The sequence below is a fragment of the Pongo pygmaeus genome, chromosome 12, assembly GCF_028885625.2.
Source record: "Pongo pygmaeus isolate AG05252 chromosome 12, NHGRI_mPonPyg2-v2.0_pri, whole genome shotgun sequence".
NCBI lineage: Eukaryota > Metazoa > Chordata > Mammalia > Primates > Hominidae > Pongo > Pongo pygmaeus.
Window position 1 is genome coordinate 47,487,972 of NC_072385.2, and position 16,276 is coordinate 47,504,247.

Below are 16,276 nucleotides of genomic sequence, written 5' to 3' on the forward strand. Positions count from 1 at the left end.
TGCATGGGACAGTTCAAATGGCCACCAATCACACCAGCGATGACCACTGCCATCACAGCTGCTACAGCAGGCATCTGCTTGCGGCCTCACAGCCTTTGGTCCAGATTTTTGCTCCCAGGCTTCTGCAACCCTGCCTGACAGGCCCGTCAGCAGTCCTCTACCCTAAGGCTTTAAACCCCAGTTAACATGCAACTGAGTTGCCAGGAGGGTGACTGTGAAGCTATGGGCCACCATGCACCTTGTCAGGAATTCCTTTACCAGGCAGGCTTCCACAGCCACAGACACATGGAGTGGCAAGCATGGCTCATTGGGGTAGGAAGGGCTGGGAAGCAAGTAGGCCTGAGGTGGTCATCTCATTTTCCAGAGAGGAACAGCAAAGGACCAGCAGCCCTGAGTGGTCGTGAGAGGGACAGTGGCCTGAAGTCAGGTGGAGGAGTCCCACAGAGAAACTACACACTTGTAATATCATTCAGACTCAAACTGGGCCCACGCTCCTGTCCCAGGGCCATCTCCAAGGTGATGCCAAGAGGCAAGCCCCAGGGTGGTGGCCCAGGGACTGCGTGCTAATCCAGACCCTGTGTGGTGGGGACTCCAACCCATGAACCCACCTCCTGGACCCAGACACGGCAAAGCAGGTCTGGATGGAAGGCTCTAGTTCTCACCCCTCTCCCGCCCTCCTGTGCCCCTGCAGGACTCTGGGCAATCTCTCCAGCCCTCCTGGGTCCCCTCCACAGTCCACAGCTACCCGATGGCCCCTGATGGCTAGAAATTTGTATTAGAAGCAGAAATTCTTTGGTTTACTTTTCCTTTTTCTCACCCTAACCACTCCTGGTTCCCAAATCCTCTAGACCAAGAAGTGTTCAGTCGCTGCATGATGGTGGGGACTATGTGGTAAATTATTTTGTACCTGCACTGTGTCTGGTACATAGAGGGTACTCAATAGCTGTTCATGGAAGGGAAGGGAAGGGAAGAGAAGGGGAGGGGAGGGGAGGGAAGGGGAGGGAAGAGGGGAGGGAGGAAGTGAGGGGAGGGCAGGAGAGGGGATGGGAGGGGAGGGGAGGGGAGGAGGGAATACCAAGGGCACTTTGAGATTCCCATCTCTTATCTGGGGACCCCTACAGTAGTCACATGTCCTGTTGAGGGTGGGTGGACACCTGCTGAAGAGGGTGAAGGGTGGGGAAGAGGGGCTCTTCCTCCCAGCACCTGCTATAAGTTCCTGGGCTTCCCCTGGCCCCTGCCTGGCTCCCAGGCTGTGGTGTGGCAGGACTGAGCACAGTGAGCAGTGCGTGCTTTCAGTCACCTCTTCCCAAAAACTCATAACCAGGTGCAATCTACTGGTAGACCTTTGCAAGTCCTTTCATAGAAATAATCCTAGACATGAGGAAAGAATATCTGTTGGTTCGATTGTCCTGGGGGTTGATTCCCCAAACAGAATCTCTGTAAATGGAGGTGGGGCCTCACAAGTCCCAGGCTGGGAGACCACAAAAGGAAGAAAATAAAACTGGTGAGGTTCCAATTGCAACTCAAAAGCCAGGACACATCTAAAGATGTGCTCCTCATTCAAATGTCATCTCAAGTCCCCCAAAAAAAGGGAAGGACAAGGGGCCCCAGGAGGCAGAGAAGTACCCTCCCCTGGGGCTTCAGGCCCCCTCAGTGTCAGGGCCCACGAGTCCACTCCTGGGGCAGGACATCTGCCGAGGGGACCAGCTAAGGCCCAGCTATGCTGGGCTTCAGTGTGGGGCCACACATCCCCACCAAGAGAGCGGATAAATAGGGGGACAGTGTGAGCCAGACTCAGAGAGAAAGGCAGGTAGACAGAGAGACAGAGGGTGACAGCTAGCAATTATGGCCGCAAAAGCATAGGTGCCCAGAAGTGGGACACAGGGGCCTGCCTGAAAGGGCCGCCTGGGAGCTCGAGGGCTCCAGCAACTCCAGGGGTCCTGAGCTGGAAAGGAATCTGGCTGCTTGAGATGCCCCCACTTGCAAAGGCTGCCAGGTCAAATCCTGGTTGTCCAGATAAACCTATGGAAGGGGCTGGTCTGGGAAGGGCTGGAATTATGAACACCCGCCCCCATGGGGAGACGCAGGGCCAGCCAGGGCTTCCTGAGTGGTTTCATATGATAAATGTGTCACCACACATATGATGTGAGTCTGTGAGACCATGAAGGTCATTAGGGCAAAGACATACAGACCCCACCTCCCAGAGTCCCAGCTGGGTGAGGAGGTCACCCAGCTGGGAAAGACGCAGGGCAGGAGGCAGGAAGTGCCCTCAGGCCCGGGCTGGGTGTGGGGGAGGGAGGGTGGAGAGGAAACAGACGAGTTCCTACCCTGGAACTTCCATCTCGACCCCCAAAATCCCTCTCCAGGGCAATTTCACCACATAAGTAAGCCCCATAGGATAAGCCTCAAGTTCAGAGCTCAAGCATTTTAGGGGCTCATTACGCTGAGGACGGCGACCATGCAGACACCGCACACTCTCCTGCAATGACTCCTTTCATCTTCACAGTAGCCCATGAGTGAGTATTTCCACCGTCCCCACTTATCAACAAGAAAACTGAGGCGGAGGAGGCTAAGCAATGGGTGCAGGATGACACAGCTGGTGAGTGGTGAGCCAGGGCTTGAACTCAGGGCTGTGCGACACTCTTAACCACTATCTGTAGCCTCAGGTAAAGTCCCAGACTCTCCACAATGGGGAGGTTGGACCAGGCCCAGAGGGTGTCTAAGATGTGTTAGATTTGAGGTGATTTCAGGGGAAGCCAAAAGCTTGGCTCTGTTGGGCTTCTCCACCCGACTTGTCCATCTTTCCTCACCAGCCGGACGTCCAGCCTCCTCCCAGCCCAAGACCCTGCTCCATTCAAAGAACCCGGGAAGGCGGGACCTCCACGCTGGCTCTGCCTTCCCTGGGTGAAGAGGAGGGCGCGGGGGTAGTGCAGTGAGGGGCTGAGATGGAGACAGGGCGCCTGCCCACTCTGCCCATCTACACCTCCGGACCGCCTGAATGCCAGGGGAAGTTCACCGAGAGTTTACAAACCTCCTTTGTCACCGAGCGCTGCGGGAGCCATCAATCACGCCCTAATTTACCAGTGTCACTTTCCACAGGAAAGCCGCCCAGAGCCGCCAGTGGCGCTTCCTCTCTCACCCACTTGATGAGGATTTTGTCTAATTGGTCCACGTTAAGATACTCTCAGGAATGCAACGTGCAGTTACCGTGGCAGCGGCAGCAGGGAGCCCTGAGGAGGTGCCCTGACCCTCCCTGGCATGAGTCTGGAGTCCGTGGGGGACCTCTGGGAAACCCAGAGAACCCACAGAGGGGCCTGCTGGAAAGGGGTCTGGAGAGGAATGTCAGGGATGGGGGAGGGGCAGGCCAGGAAGGAAGGAGCCAGCTGAAAGAATGGATGGAGAATGACAGGGTCCACCCCCTGCCCTAGGCAGGGACAGGCCTCTTGCCTCACAGAAGTAGTCTGGGTCCCACTCTCTGTTGCTCTCCGCAAAGCCGAAGCCACTTGGGAACAGAGATCCGGAGGGCTGCACTAAGCCTTGCTCAGCACTGACTCCTGACTGGGAATGCCCAGAGCTTTGGCCACCTGGGGACCTGTAGCTGTGCCCAACACCTTTCCTCCTGCACGCATTTCCCCAGCCACATCAGGCTTCGTACAAGCTGTTCCCTCTGCCTCAGATGCTGTTCCCTCCTTCATCTGCCTGGTGACCTGGTTGTCCTGCTGGTCCCAGCTTAAACACCACTTACGCTAAGATGCCCTTTCAAACTCCTGTGGGCAGGGGGGTGAATCTGTCTCTCTTCTACCTGGCCTTCCACCGCCCCTAGCACAGGGCTCCTGCCCTCATCTACTTACAAGAGGGTCTCCCTGACCCTCATGTGAGCTGCATGGGGACCAGGACCATGTGTTTGTCATCTTCATACCCCTGCCCAGTGTGCTTAGCACATGGTTGGAGCTTCATCAGTCTCTCCAGAATGAATGAATGAATGACCATCACTTCCCTTAATGCATAGCCTCAGATAACCCACAGGCCAAGCCACCCTCCCAAAACCTGCCAAAGGGCTCTCCTGGGCTGTCACCCTGCTCAAGGGAATCTTGTCCTGGTATGACATTTATCAGAGGCCACCCAAGGAATTCAGCACCAGAGCACCTAAGGCCAGGAAGGGGCTTTAGAGATAAATGGTCCTCTTCATTTAAATGAGGAGCAAACCAGGGCCCAGAGACCCTGGGTGACTGTTCAAGGTCACCCAGCAGCCGGTTATCAGAAGTAGAGACACACCTATAATCCCAGGGATTTGAGGAGCCCTGAAGCTGAGGCAACTCCCAGCAAACCTCCAAGAGCTGATCTCTCTGGCCCCTTCAGAATTCTGGGCATATGCAGGGCACCCCCAAGTACCTGTCCCTGCCTTCCCTATGCTCCCCAGAAGCTACCGCCCACCCGGCTGGTGCATACCTTGCGCTTCTTGGCACGTCCCTCAGCCTGCAGGGTGCGGGTGCAGCGCTGCACACACTCAGAGAAGCTGAGGTTGCTGTGGTCGGCACTGTAGTCGAGGTCAGCCAGCCGCGCCAGGGACAGGATGTAGTTACAGGCGATCCTCAGGATGGCCAGTTTGGACAGCTTCTGCCCATACGAGTAGCACGGCACCTGAGGGGAGAAGGCGTCAGGAGGGGCTGCAGGGGCGCAGTGCCCAGCCTGGCAGGCATGGGAGGCGGCCTGTCTACGGTATATCTGAGCCCTCCACCCTGATCTTATGATCTGCTCTACACACCTGCTGTTTACACACACACACACACACACACACACGTCAGCTCATCTGCTCTGAGATATACCCACATTCCCATTTTGCAGGGGAAGAAACAGGTTCGGCTTCTGCCCACCATCCAGTCAGTCTGAATCTAAGCTCAGTGAATTTCCACGACCACTACAGAGCTCTGTCCTCCACCCTCTTGAGCAGGAATCTCTCTGAAAGAACAGGCATTTTGTTTTTTCAGCTCTGATGTTCCATTCATTCATTCAGCAACACTTGTTTTGCTGGGCACTTGGGGAGTGCAACAATGAACGACTTGATTCCTGCTTCAGCGAACTTACACTCAAGTGAGGTTATAATGTCACACCTGGGACTCTGGGGACATACAGGAAGGAAAGTGTTAGTGTTCAGCTGGAAAGACACAAACATGGCTGGTTTTCATTTTTTAAAAATCTTTTACTCTGTGCCCTCAGGACTTGGGGTGCTGCTGGGCAGACAACGGTGGCATAATACACACGGCACTGAACAAACTTGACACGTTTGTCAATGATTCATCACCAACTAGCTCCTCACTAATTGCACAGGGATTTGTATGGGGTGAAAGATGGAGCCTTCGCTTTTTAATATTTCTCTCCACCAATATTTGTGCTGCATGAGCAAAAAGTTCCAACGACTGTGGTACACTTGAACAGAGTTCTGTCTTGGAACCTGGAAATAGCTCCACAAAATCAATCTGATAGGTGCTAACTAATAGACCCCACTGTTCCTATAATGTACTGTTCACCTAAAGGGCTAACAACCCAGCAACGATGGCTCCTGGTTTTCTCATCGCTATGGCTCTTCAGGATCTACACGTGGCATCCATATTATTGATGAACCCGTATCCCACAGGGGGTGGGACGGCACGATGCATCCACACAAGTATTTGGTGAGCGCCCACCATATGCCAGGCATTCTTTCAGGCCAGTGATTCTCAACCAGGGATGATTTTGTCCCCTAGGGACAGGGGAGTGGGGGCATTACAGGGACGGAGGTGGGCATGTTGCTAAACATCCTACAGTGCACAGGATCCTACAGTGCCCCCACAACAGAGAACTACCTGCCCGCAAATGTCGATAGCGCCAAGGATGGAAAGCCCTATGCCACAGCATGGAGAAAAAGCATGAACAAGACAGTCACCCCAGACTGGGCACCCTAAACACATCACCCACTTTGATCTCACTTGAAACCTCACTGTGTCCAAGAGCTTTCCCTCACCTCCCCCACCCTACACCAGGAGGGACAGCTTGCCCTTAACAGGGCCCTAATAGCACCCCGTCTGTCCTTAACTGCCCATATTGTGGCTGTTTAGCGCTCAGTCTCCCTATGAACTGTGGGGGGAAGGGCTATGTCTGCAGTGCCTAGCACAGGTCCTGCCCATAACAGGCCCTCCAAAGGGTTTGTTGATTAAGGCAATGAGTGAACAAATGAATGATCTCTCCCTCTGGATCTTCACTCTAGAATATTTTGAACTGGGCTCAAACACCTTTCCTCTCTCTGATGATGAAGATGAAGCTATCTGGCGTAAAGCTAAGCATACCTTTTTGTCATACGGGTTCAACTCCTGGCTCTAGCTTTGTCTAGCTGTAATGCTCTGGGCAAGGGACAGAATCTTTCTGAGCCTCGGTTTCCTTGTCACATCGGGAACAGGACTGATCTCACAAGGTGGTAAGGATTAAATGAGATGATGTGTGTATTGCATTGAGTAAGGCCTGATAGAGGTCTGTGAAAGTATTATGGCTGGTCTTGCAGAAGGTCCTCAAAGAGGGGCTCCAGAGAGGGTGAGAAGCAGGAGGTCTGGAGCCAGGACACATGCCTGCCCCACCCTCCACCCTCTGGGGGTGCTGAGACTAGGAAACCCAGAGAGGGAGAGGAAGGCAACAGAGAAAGCCAGCTCCCATGCATTTCCATCCCTCACCCCATCTCCCACTCCCAGCCCTGGCTGCAGCTCCAAACCCATCCCAGAAATGCTGGCAGAACAATGCACTTTGCTCGTTCCCAGCCAGAGTCCAGGGAATCCTGCTTTATCAGCCTGAACAAATAAACAAGGTCTGGTGGTCCTGGGGCAGGGAAGGGGGTCTCAGGGGCCAGCCAGCACTTCTGCCTCCTCTTCACCCCAGGGAGGGTGTGGCAGCCTGAGGGAGACTCTGGGGACTGGGTGCAGCTCTGTGACACAGCCCTCAGCACTGTTTTCACACAGAGGCCACACCAGGATTTCCCTTAAAGACCCAGCTCTTTGAGCCCTTGGCCCGTAACAGCTGGGCTTCCAGGAGGGAGCAGGGATTTTGGAAGGGATCTGTACACTGTGATCCAGGGTCACTGTAGGACCACAAAGTGACAGCTGAGGCCAAGGCCAATCTAGAGGCCTCCATGCCAGGTTCTGGGCCAGTTCTGTCCTAGATATGTCACCTTGCCCTATTGTTTCTATCAAGCTCCAGATCTAACAAGAAGAAACCCATCCATTGAGCTCCTGTATATCTGACACTGTGGTAGCTATTTACAGATAGTATTAGCCCATTTAAAACCTTCCCCACCATCTGTACACACAAAAACAAAGAGGTGACATATTTGGCCCCAGATCCCTCAGCTAAGACCTGGTTGGAGCCTGAAACTCATCTGACTGACACCAGGCACATAGCCACTAGGCTCTCCCAGCTCCCACCACCACACCGGAGGCAGCCACATAAGGGACACCAAAGGCATCTTTCAGGTTGCTCACCTCTCCTTCTCCCCGACCCCTAGGGGCAGCTCCTTACCACCTGGCCAATTCCAGATCCTCCTGGGGCCCATGCCCCAGGATGCAGCCCCTTAGCCCCCAACAGCCCAGCTCAGAGGCACCCCAGCCTGGGCTGCCACTGCAAAGTGAGAATTTAGCACCCGTTCTGGTTCTAGGACGTCGAAGTATGGTGGAAAGAGCTGGTCTGAATTCCAGGCACTTACAAGCAGTGTGACTTTCGGAAGTGCCTTCGCTCCTCAGAGCCTCCGTTTCCTCATGTGGAAAGTCGGCGCAGCAATGCCTGGGCAGCTCACAGAGCTTCAAGGACTACATCGAGCAGCTTCCACCGGAGTCTGAGCGGCACAGATTCTCCGTGACTGTTGGGCCCAGGCCACCTTGCTGTTATTATGATCTATAAGGCCAGGCAGAGGGTGGATGTTTCAAATACAATGTCTGTATTCATCTTTTAAGCGGCCCAATGAGGTAGAAATGGTCACTTCCACTTTACAGAAAAGCCTGTGATTCTCAGGCATGTAGGAATTTCCTGGATCTCCCAGCTGGTGAGTGAAGAGCTGGGTTTTGAACTCGTGGCTTAGCTGGGCTCTTTCCAGTTAGCCAGCAGGAACTGCTTGGCGATCTGAATAAGTGTCTATAGCTTAAGGTGAGGAGGTAGGCAGCCCACCCTCCTGAGCTGGGGATGGAGAGTTCTGGGCTGATGATGCCATGAGATCCCTCTTAGAGTATCCACAGCAAGGCCCAGAGCCCACCCACCCCCACCGCCTACAGAGTCCCCCACAGCCGTTGTCGGCTCACCCTGGTCAGAGGACAAGGGCCAAAGGAGGAGGCGGAATTACCTGGCTCCCACTCCCGACAGACTGCCCAACTTCCAGAAAAGTAAAAGGATCTGCCTTGTGCTCATCCCACAAGGATTTTTAAACTTTGGAGGAACAGACTTTGGCATTTTCGCGAGGTCTCATATGCCCCCAAAACATTCCACCCCACCCACCCTAAGCTGGACCCAGTTCCAGCAAGCGTGAAAAAACATGAAGAGCACTGGCCTGGGAGCCTGAGGGCCTGGCTCCACTCCTGGCCAGCCATGTGACCTTAGGCAGGTCCATAAGCTTACAGGACCTCAGTTTCCTCACCAGTAAAATGGGCATTAGAGTACCTGCTGCCTCAGAATGAGATCGCAGGGGCAAATGTGGGAAAACTTCCTAAAGAAACAACGCCGAGAACCCACCAGAGAATGCAAGAAAGGCCTCAAAGCCCTCCATGCTCTTGCTTCTGTGCCAGCTCCTGCCCAGCCTTCAGACCCAGCCTAAGACACCCTCCTGGAAGCCCACCAAGACTCCTGGGCCCATAGAGCTCCAACAGCGCCACATCCACTACACACAGATGAGCACCGGATTCCACTGAAATTGTCATCTGATTGTCTCGGGTCAGTGAGTGCTGGACTCCCGACGCGAAGCCACTCTACCCAGAGCTGTTCAATGTCCTTCCCAAAGCCTATCTCAATAGGTTCTTTAAAATCCCAGCCTCCTGCACTGCCACCAGGCTGGACCCTGAGAACCTGGGTCTTGGTGGTGAAGAGCTATGGCCCCAGGGCCAGACAGGCCTCAGTACAGATCCTGGTCACTCTGTGGGCTTGAGCAATCTGCGTCACCTCTCTGTAAGTGTCCTCATCTGTAAATTGGGAAGACAGCACTATGGACATCCCACAGCAGGCTCAGGTAAGGACTCACTCAGTGCAGTGAGGCTCCACAGCAGCCACCCTGGTGACTTTGGACATGACGGAACAGGAGGAAGGCCTCTGTCACCCTTACCTACATGCATGGAGCACCCAGTGCAAGCAGGCCTGTCCCTCGTTGCCCGAGAGGATGGTGTACAGACTGCTTTGCACTCCCCATGCCCTCCTTGCACCCTGTGGGGTTTCAGAGTGAGGGAGGTGCTGAGGGCACCATTCCCACACCCCCTCCAGGGCCACCCTGAGTTCACTCGATAAAGACCCGCTGGGAGGCTCCAGGGGCAGCAGGGGAGGTAGCCCAGACCCCAGCTGCTTGGCATGTCCTCCGTGGAGAAGACCACGGCAGAAGCCGGGGCCCTGCACTGTCTTCCATTGCTGCCATCCTCCATCAACCCTGAGGGGCCCTGAAGGGAGAGAGGAAATCCACACACACACCACATGCCCCAAGGGTGGGCACAGCTTGTGAGACAGAAGGTCCTGCCACTCTGGCCCCTTCCCTCACCACCCCTCAAGGCCAGCCTTTCCCTTTGACCCCTCCCACCTGGCAGGGAGCAGCCCCACTCCCGAGCCAGGCCAGCTGTGCACACATGGCCTTCACATGAGGCGGTAGGGAGGGCTCTGGTGCAACTGCGCTGGTGGCATGTGCTGGGGCCTGACCATCTGCCCTGCACCACCCAGCCCAGACCAGACCAGAGGGCCTCTCTCCCACCTGCACCTCCCCACCTGCGGCCCTGCAGCCACCCTCCCTGCTCCCTTCCTGGTTGAGAGGACAGTGGATTATGACACAATGGGAGCCTGTCTGGCTTCCTCATGCTGAGGGTAGATGGCTCCAGGACATTAGACAGGCTGAGGAGCAGAGCTGTTAGGAGTCTGGGCCCTGGGAGTCCAACCCAAGCTCCGCAGCAACAGCAGCACACAGCTACGCAGGCTGCCACTGTACATGACCCCGAGGCACCGCCACCCTGGAGTCTGGCAAACGGCGCGCCAAAGAAGCATGTAGCACAAAACCCACAAGGCCACGTGCAGTGGCAAAAGACCGGGACAACTTACATAAGCTCTCTGAAACTCAGTGTGACCATCTGTGAAACAGGGCAGGGGGTGCAATAACAATATCTATTTCATTAAATGAACTAATACACATAACAAGCTTAGCACCATGCCTGGTACAAAGTAAGCATGTGATAAATGCTAGTTTCTGTGACAGTTATTAAAACAATTAAAGAATTCTTATTGCTTCATCTGTCGAGAGCCTTGCCCAGCCCTGAGGAGCTTGGAGATGCTTAAGAAATGTTCACTGCTCTGGCTGTGCGCAGTGGCTCATGCTTATAATCCTAGCACCTTGGGAGACAGAGGTGGGTGGATCACCTCAGCTCAGGAGTTCGAGGCCACCCTGGGCAACATGGTGAAACCCCCATCCCTACTAAAATACAAAAAATTACCCAGGTGCGGTGGTGCGCACCTGTAATCCCAGCTACTTGGGAGGCTGAGGCGGAAGAATCATTTGAACCCGGGAGGCAGAGTTTGCAGTGAGCTGAGATCACACCACTGCACTCCAGCCTGGGCAACAGAGAGAGACTCTGTCTCAAAAAAAAAAAAAAAGAAAGAAATGAAATGAAAGAAATGTTCACTGCTCTTATAGGCCTCCTACCTTTCCTCACTTGCTCTTCTCAACACTGGATGAGGTCAGCAATATTACCGTTTTACAACTTCAGCAACTGAGGCCCAGAAAGGGTCAGTGACTTGTCCACAGCCACACAGAAGGCATACAGGGGAGGGACAACTCAATGCCTGGCCTCCAGTTTCCCAGGTCAGTGCTTCTTTCATGGTACCAGGAAGCTGCTCAGGAGAATGAAGCCCCAGGCCAGAGCCACAATCCCAGAACCCATCTCGATGCCACACTGGCCAAGGCCCCATTTCAGGCAGAGCTGATCTGCCTTTTGTCCATTTCCAAGGACCCATTTCAGTCAGGCCCAAGCCTAGCTCCAGAGCTGCAGCTCGTCTGGATTCGGGGAGGGGGTGGGGAGTACATTTTACAGAGAAGACTGAGGCCCAGAGGAGGAAGGGGCTCCTCCAGAACACAGGACTTCCTCTGTCGAATGGGTGCCATGGTGGTGAGGAGGACATGGTGGGTGTGGCCTTGGCCCCTGGTTCTATGACCAGAAACGTCCTGGCTGTATTTCTTTCCCTTCCAGCTAACAGGCAGGTGCCCACTATGGCCTGGCAGCCTTTCTAGGGAAGAGGCAGAATGGCTGGGGCAAGGAGGAAACAAACAGGAACAGGCGCTTCTGTGACCGTGCATTTGTGTGTGCTCTTGAGCACGTGTAAGGAGCGTGTGTGTGTGTACCTGCCTGTGTGTTTGCACTGCATACACACGCTCTCCCTGAGAGGGCATGGGTGTGCCTTTTACTTAGATACACTGAACTTGCCCTTTTTATAGAGAACTTCCCACGGTAAGGGGGGAAGTAAAAGGAGACCAGGATGAACAATCTCATCTCAAAGGGTCTGCCAAGTGTGCACCCTACCTTGATTGTTAACAAACGTCACAGGCCGGGGGCTGGGGGGGTGGTACAAGACGCTGATACAGATGGCACTGTGGGAAGCATTTGGCCAGGAGGGCATTCTAGAAACTGCTGTCATCTTCCCTAACCCACTAGGTGACCTTGGACAAGTCTCCTTCCATCTCTGGGTCTCAGTGTTCCATACTATAAAATGAGTTAATCCAATTTTGACAGGGATGATGTTTAGATCAAATGAGATGGAATTGATTGTTGAATGAAGTAAAAGCCAGCAGGCACATGAGATGTAACAGAGCACTCAGATGAGTATTCTCTCAGCATACAGAGAGGCAATAGAGGAGCAGAAGGGCCCAGAACCTGCAGTCAAAGCCCCTAGGTGCCAGCCCTGACCTGCTACTCAACAGCTATGAGGCTCTGGGCACGTGCCTCCCCAGTCTAGGAGGGGCTTCCCTAGTGGCAAGGTGGGCAGGTGGACAGGCATCTCTCTGCCCTTCTGTTATCCTTCTGTCCTGGGGAGTGGGTTGCAGTTTCCCCCATGCACCGCCACCTCTACCCAGTGATGCAGACACAGAGCTGCTGGCTCAGGGTGGGACTGACTGCTCCACTGGGCCCACTGCCCAGGGTTCCAGCTGGTGTGGCTGAGGGCAGAGGCCCAGCCTGGTCTGTGACAGCCACCCGTCCCCAACCCCCACCCCACCTCACTGACCACTTTCCCCAAGCCCAAGCAAGACACTTTGGCTCAAAAGTCATAGGGCCTCTTTCCTCCAAGGATTCAATTTCCTTTCCATGGATGGGCACAGGCACTACTGCCCCACCCCACCCCAACCCCCAGGGGCAAGAGAAGAGTGATCTAAAAAGAAGATCATGGTTTCTGAATGTTTTGTTGCTGGATAAAGCCCAGAGAAGTTGAGCAACATTCTTGGAGTCACACAGCAAGTCAGCTGCAGAGTATGCAAATAAAAAGAAAAAAAAAACACCCTTCAAACCAGCCACATCTACCCTAACCCTTCCCCACGCCCTGTGTGGGGGTGGGAGAGAACTCACCACCTCCTTCCTAGAGCTCCTTCTCACTGAGAAAATAAGAAGCCTAGAAGCCCAAGCAACTGTCCCGCCCCACCACGGGTAATTCTTGGGTTAAGTATTCCTCCACTACCTGCGCAGGGGCACTCTCTGGTGAGGGCAGCCCGCACCAGCCCCAAACTAAAAAGTCCCGGACTCACCCCAGAACTAGGCTCTGAAGATGCTCCAGAGGGAATCCCCCAACTAGGCAGTCCCCTCGGCAGAGGTGCCTGCTTCATCACGGGTGAAAGGAAGGGATCTGCTAGAAAGACTCCCACCAGCCCATTCCTGAGCCCATCCCTGGGGAGAGGGCACAGGCTTGTAGCGCGGGTTCTTGAGGATGCCAGGGCAAGGAATGCATAGCCCGGAAGCAACCTGAGTGTTCGGGGCATCACTGCTGGGGCCTGAAGAGGGGCTGACAAGCTCCCCCGGACTGTCCCACCGCAGCGCTCTGGACCTTGCCACCACCAACTGGAGAAGGCTTCCCCCCTTCCTCCCCTGACAGATTCCCACATTTCCCCTCTCCACTCCGCACCGCGCCCAGGGGACTGCGGCAGGCAAATACTCGCTGCCATAAAAGTGAACTATGGAGGCTGAAGTCAGACGCGCAGACAGCGTTACCCCCGAGGCGGGGATTGAGGGCGGGGGGTGCTCGGGCCAGAGATAACCAACTCTTATAGCCACTTTGAAAACTATGATCCATACCCCAGGACTGCCCACACCTGTCTGGGCACCAGGGTCGGACCGGGCGGGGCAGCTTGCCCCTTAAACACACCTCTATCCCGCCCCGGCCACTCGCCCACCCATTCCCGCAGTCGTCCCCGGGCGCAGTGAGGGCGTGCGGCGGGGAGCGGGTACCTGCTTCCTGAGCGCCTCGAAGGCTGCGCTGATGGTGTGCACCCGCGTCCGCTCCCTGGCGTTCGCCAGGAGCCTCCGGGTCTGCTGCAGGGCTTTGATCTCAGAGGAGGCGGCAGTCGCTTCGCCCTGTCGTTTCCTAGGCGACGCGGAGGAATCCGGGTGGTTATTGTAAATTACGTGTGAAATTGACGAGTAGGAACTTTCCCCGGGGCGCGTTGGGGGCGCAGGGCGCACAGTGGACTCCGGAGGCGCTGGCGGTGCTGGGGGTGCTGACGGCGCGGGGCGCGCGGGCGGTGCGCACAGCAAGATGCGAGGACGCAGACCCGGCTCCCGGAAAGGCTGTGCCTCTGGGCCCCCAGGTGCCTGGCTCTGGGGCGCAGGAGGCGGCGGCGGCGGCGGCGTGTGGAGTCCTGGCCCCACTGCGCCTAGGGCGAAGCCGCGTTTCCGCGCGTCGGAGACCTCGGGCGCCCGGGAGCCCCCGCGCTCCCCGGCTGTGTCCGTGCCCCCTCTTGGGGGAACGGCCGGCGCCACTGGGACTGGCACCGGCACCGGGACCGGGACCGGCTGCAGCCGATGGGTCCTGTCCCGCAGCCCGTTGGTGGCGACGGCGCGGGGCTCGGGCGCTTCCAAGTCCAGTCGGAAAGTTTTATAGCCGTTCGCGCGCCGCGCCGGCTCCTTGCCTTTCCGCTTGAGCTTCTTGAGGCCGTTCAGCTCCTTCACGCACACGGTCTTCCACGGCCCGTCCTCGAGGACCGGGATGTGCTTCATGGCGCGGGCGGCGCGCGAGGCAGGGGCGTGGGGCTGCCCGGGCCGCCGCCGCGCTCAGCGCCGAGGAGTCTCTGGCTCTCCCGCTTCGCCCGCCCTCCCCCTCCCTCTCTCCCTTTCTCCCCCTCGCCCGGGGCAGCTGCGCCGCCGGCTTCGGGAAGCCGCCGGGCTGTCCGTTCCCGGAGCGCTCAGAGTGTCATCTGAAGTCGCTGCCGCCTTGCCAGCATTTCTGGAGAACGCCCGCTGCGCTCCATCTGTGTTTGTTTAGCCTCAGTTTACACAGAAGCCCAGTTCTCGAGATCAGTCAGCGCCGCCGCCCGGAGAGGAGGCAGCTCCCGCCGCCACCGCCTCCCCAGCCCCGGCCGCCCGAGCCGCGAGCGCCTTTAAAGAAACAGGAAGCATTTTTCAAAACAGCTGGGCCGCCGGCAGCCTCCTTTGTCCGCGGGCTCCCTACCTCGCCCCCACCCCCATCCCCTTGGCCCAGAACCTGCCTCCTCCGGCGCTCCCTCCCCGCCCCTACTCAAGTCGGGGGCGCTTCTATGTTCCCAGAGGACAGTCCGCTCCTGCACAACCGCCCCGAGCACGTGACTTATGGACCCCCCCCCCCCGGCCCTTCCCCAAATCACAGCGGGGCCTTCTCTCCCTGGCCTTGCCGGCCTCTCGGTGACGCAGCTCCGACCTTGCCCACCCGGCACCTTCCCGCCGCTCCCTCCGCCCCAACTCGCCACGAGACAGAAAACGCCGGGAGCTGGGACTTCTGCTGGGGGCCGATGGGGAAGGGGAGACTCCGGAGTTGCCCGGCGACCCACACCCGCCCGGCACGGCAACCCAGTCCACTCTCACTTGCTGGAGCGGGAAAGCAAGAGGAGCAGAGGGCTTAAGACAGGGAAACTGAGTTTCCGAAAGCTCCAAAGTCACGCAGCAAGTCACAGAGGCAGAGGAGGGTGGAAGCTTCGGATTTAGGCAGACCTAACGTCTGCGAGCCTCCGCAGTCACCTCACTCCAGGCGCCCTGCTAAACCGGGATTTACTCATCTATGAAATGAGAAATTCGGAGAACAACGCCTAAGTCACAGCATTGCTCTGAGGGATTAAAGCACTAGGCACATAGGAAGGGGTCGTCAAATGGTAGCTGTGGTTGTTGTTGTTATTATTATTTATTGAGGCAAAACAGCTATTTGAGGCAGATTTCCTGGGCTCAAACCCCAGCTCTGCCACTCACTGAATGACCTTGGGAAAGTCACTTAACTTCTCTGTGCCTCTCTTTCCTCACCTGTAAAACGAGGGTCATAATCGTACCTTCCTCCCCAGGCGGTGTGAAAAGCGTGTATGCGCAAGGCACTCAGAGCAGTGCTTGGCACCAGGTGAGAGCTTTGCAGGTGCCCACGGTTATTGGCAAGGGACAGAGGTAGACCCCCCAGACCCTCAGTCATCTGTGCCATTCCACTAGAGATTCTGGAAAGAAGGGGTCAAACTAGTAGGCCCTCAAACGTCCTTGCCAGAGAACTACCTCCCAGCCGCTCCCTTCCGAGGCTCAGAACAGGGCTTCACTCCTTGCTGGTCCCTTCTCTGTGACTGTTACTCCTTAAGGAAGGTGGACACTAAAAGCCAGCAAGGTGGTTTGGGAGAAGATGGACCCTTGACCCTGGCCTTGAAGTCTGATGAAAACACAAGGGCTCACACAGAGTGGAGTGCTTCTCTCCTCCATGGGAGAATGCCTAGGGGTGGAGGAGGCAGATGGCACGCAGGGTGCTGGGAGGTGGGATGGGGATCTGGGCATAGCTTCGGGGACAGGAGCATGGAGCTGCAGCCAGCAGCCCCGGTTGAGCCTTGGCT

At 56.3% G+C, this 16,276-nt stretch overlaps 1 protein-coding gene across 5 annotated transcripts in view; it reads right to left on the reverse strand.

The window, feature by feature from the left end:
* ATOH8 (atonal bHLH transcription factor 8) overlaps positions 1 to 14,897 on the reverse strand; it is a 38,039-nt gene extending 23,142 nt beyond the window's left edge. For 3 of the 5 annotated variants that reach the window (XM_054476333.2, XM_054476334.2, XM_063649313.1), the window contains exons 1-2: positions 13,677 to 14,897; positions 4,450 to 4,641 (exon numbers count right to left, since the gene is read on the reverse strand). In XM_054476333.2, coding sequence (XP_054332308.1) covers positions 4,450 to 4,641; positions 13,677 to 14,444 — 960 coding nt within the window. In that variant the 5' untranslated portion in view covers positions 14,445 to 14,897. Of the gene's footprint in view, positions 1 to 4,449; positions 4,642 to 7,723; positions 7,912 to 13,676 lie in introns of those variants that run through there. The other 2 variants (XR_010123234.1, XM_063649314.1) reach the window with 2 other exon arrangements.
* Positions 14,898 to 16,276: the final 1,379 nt, after the last annotated feature.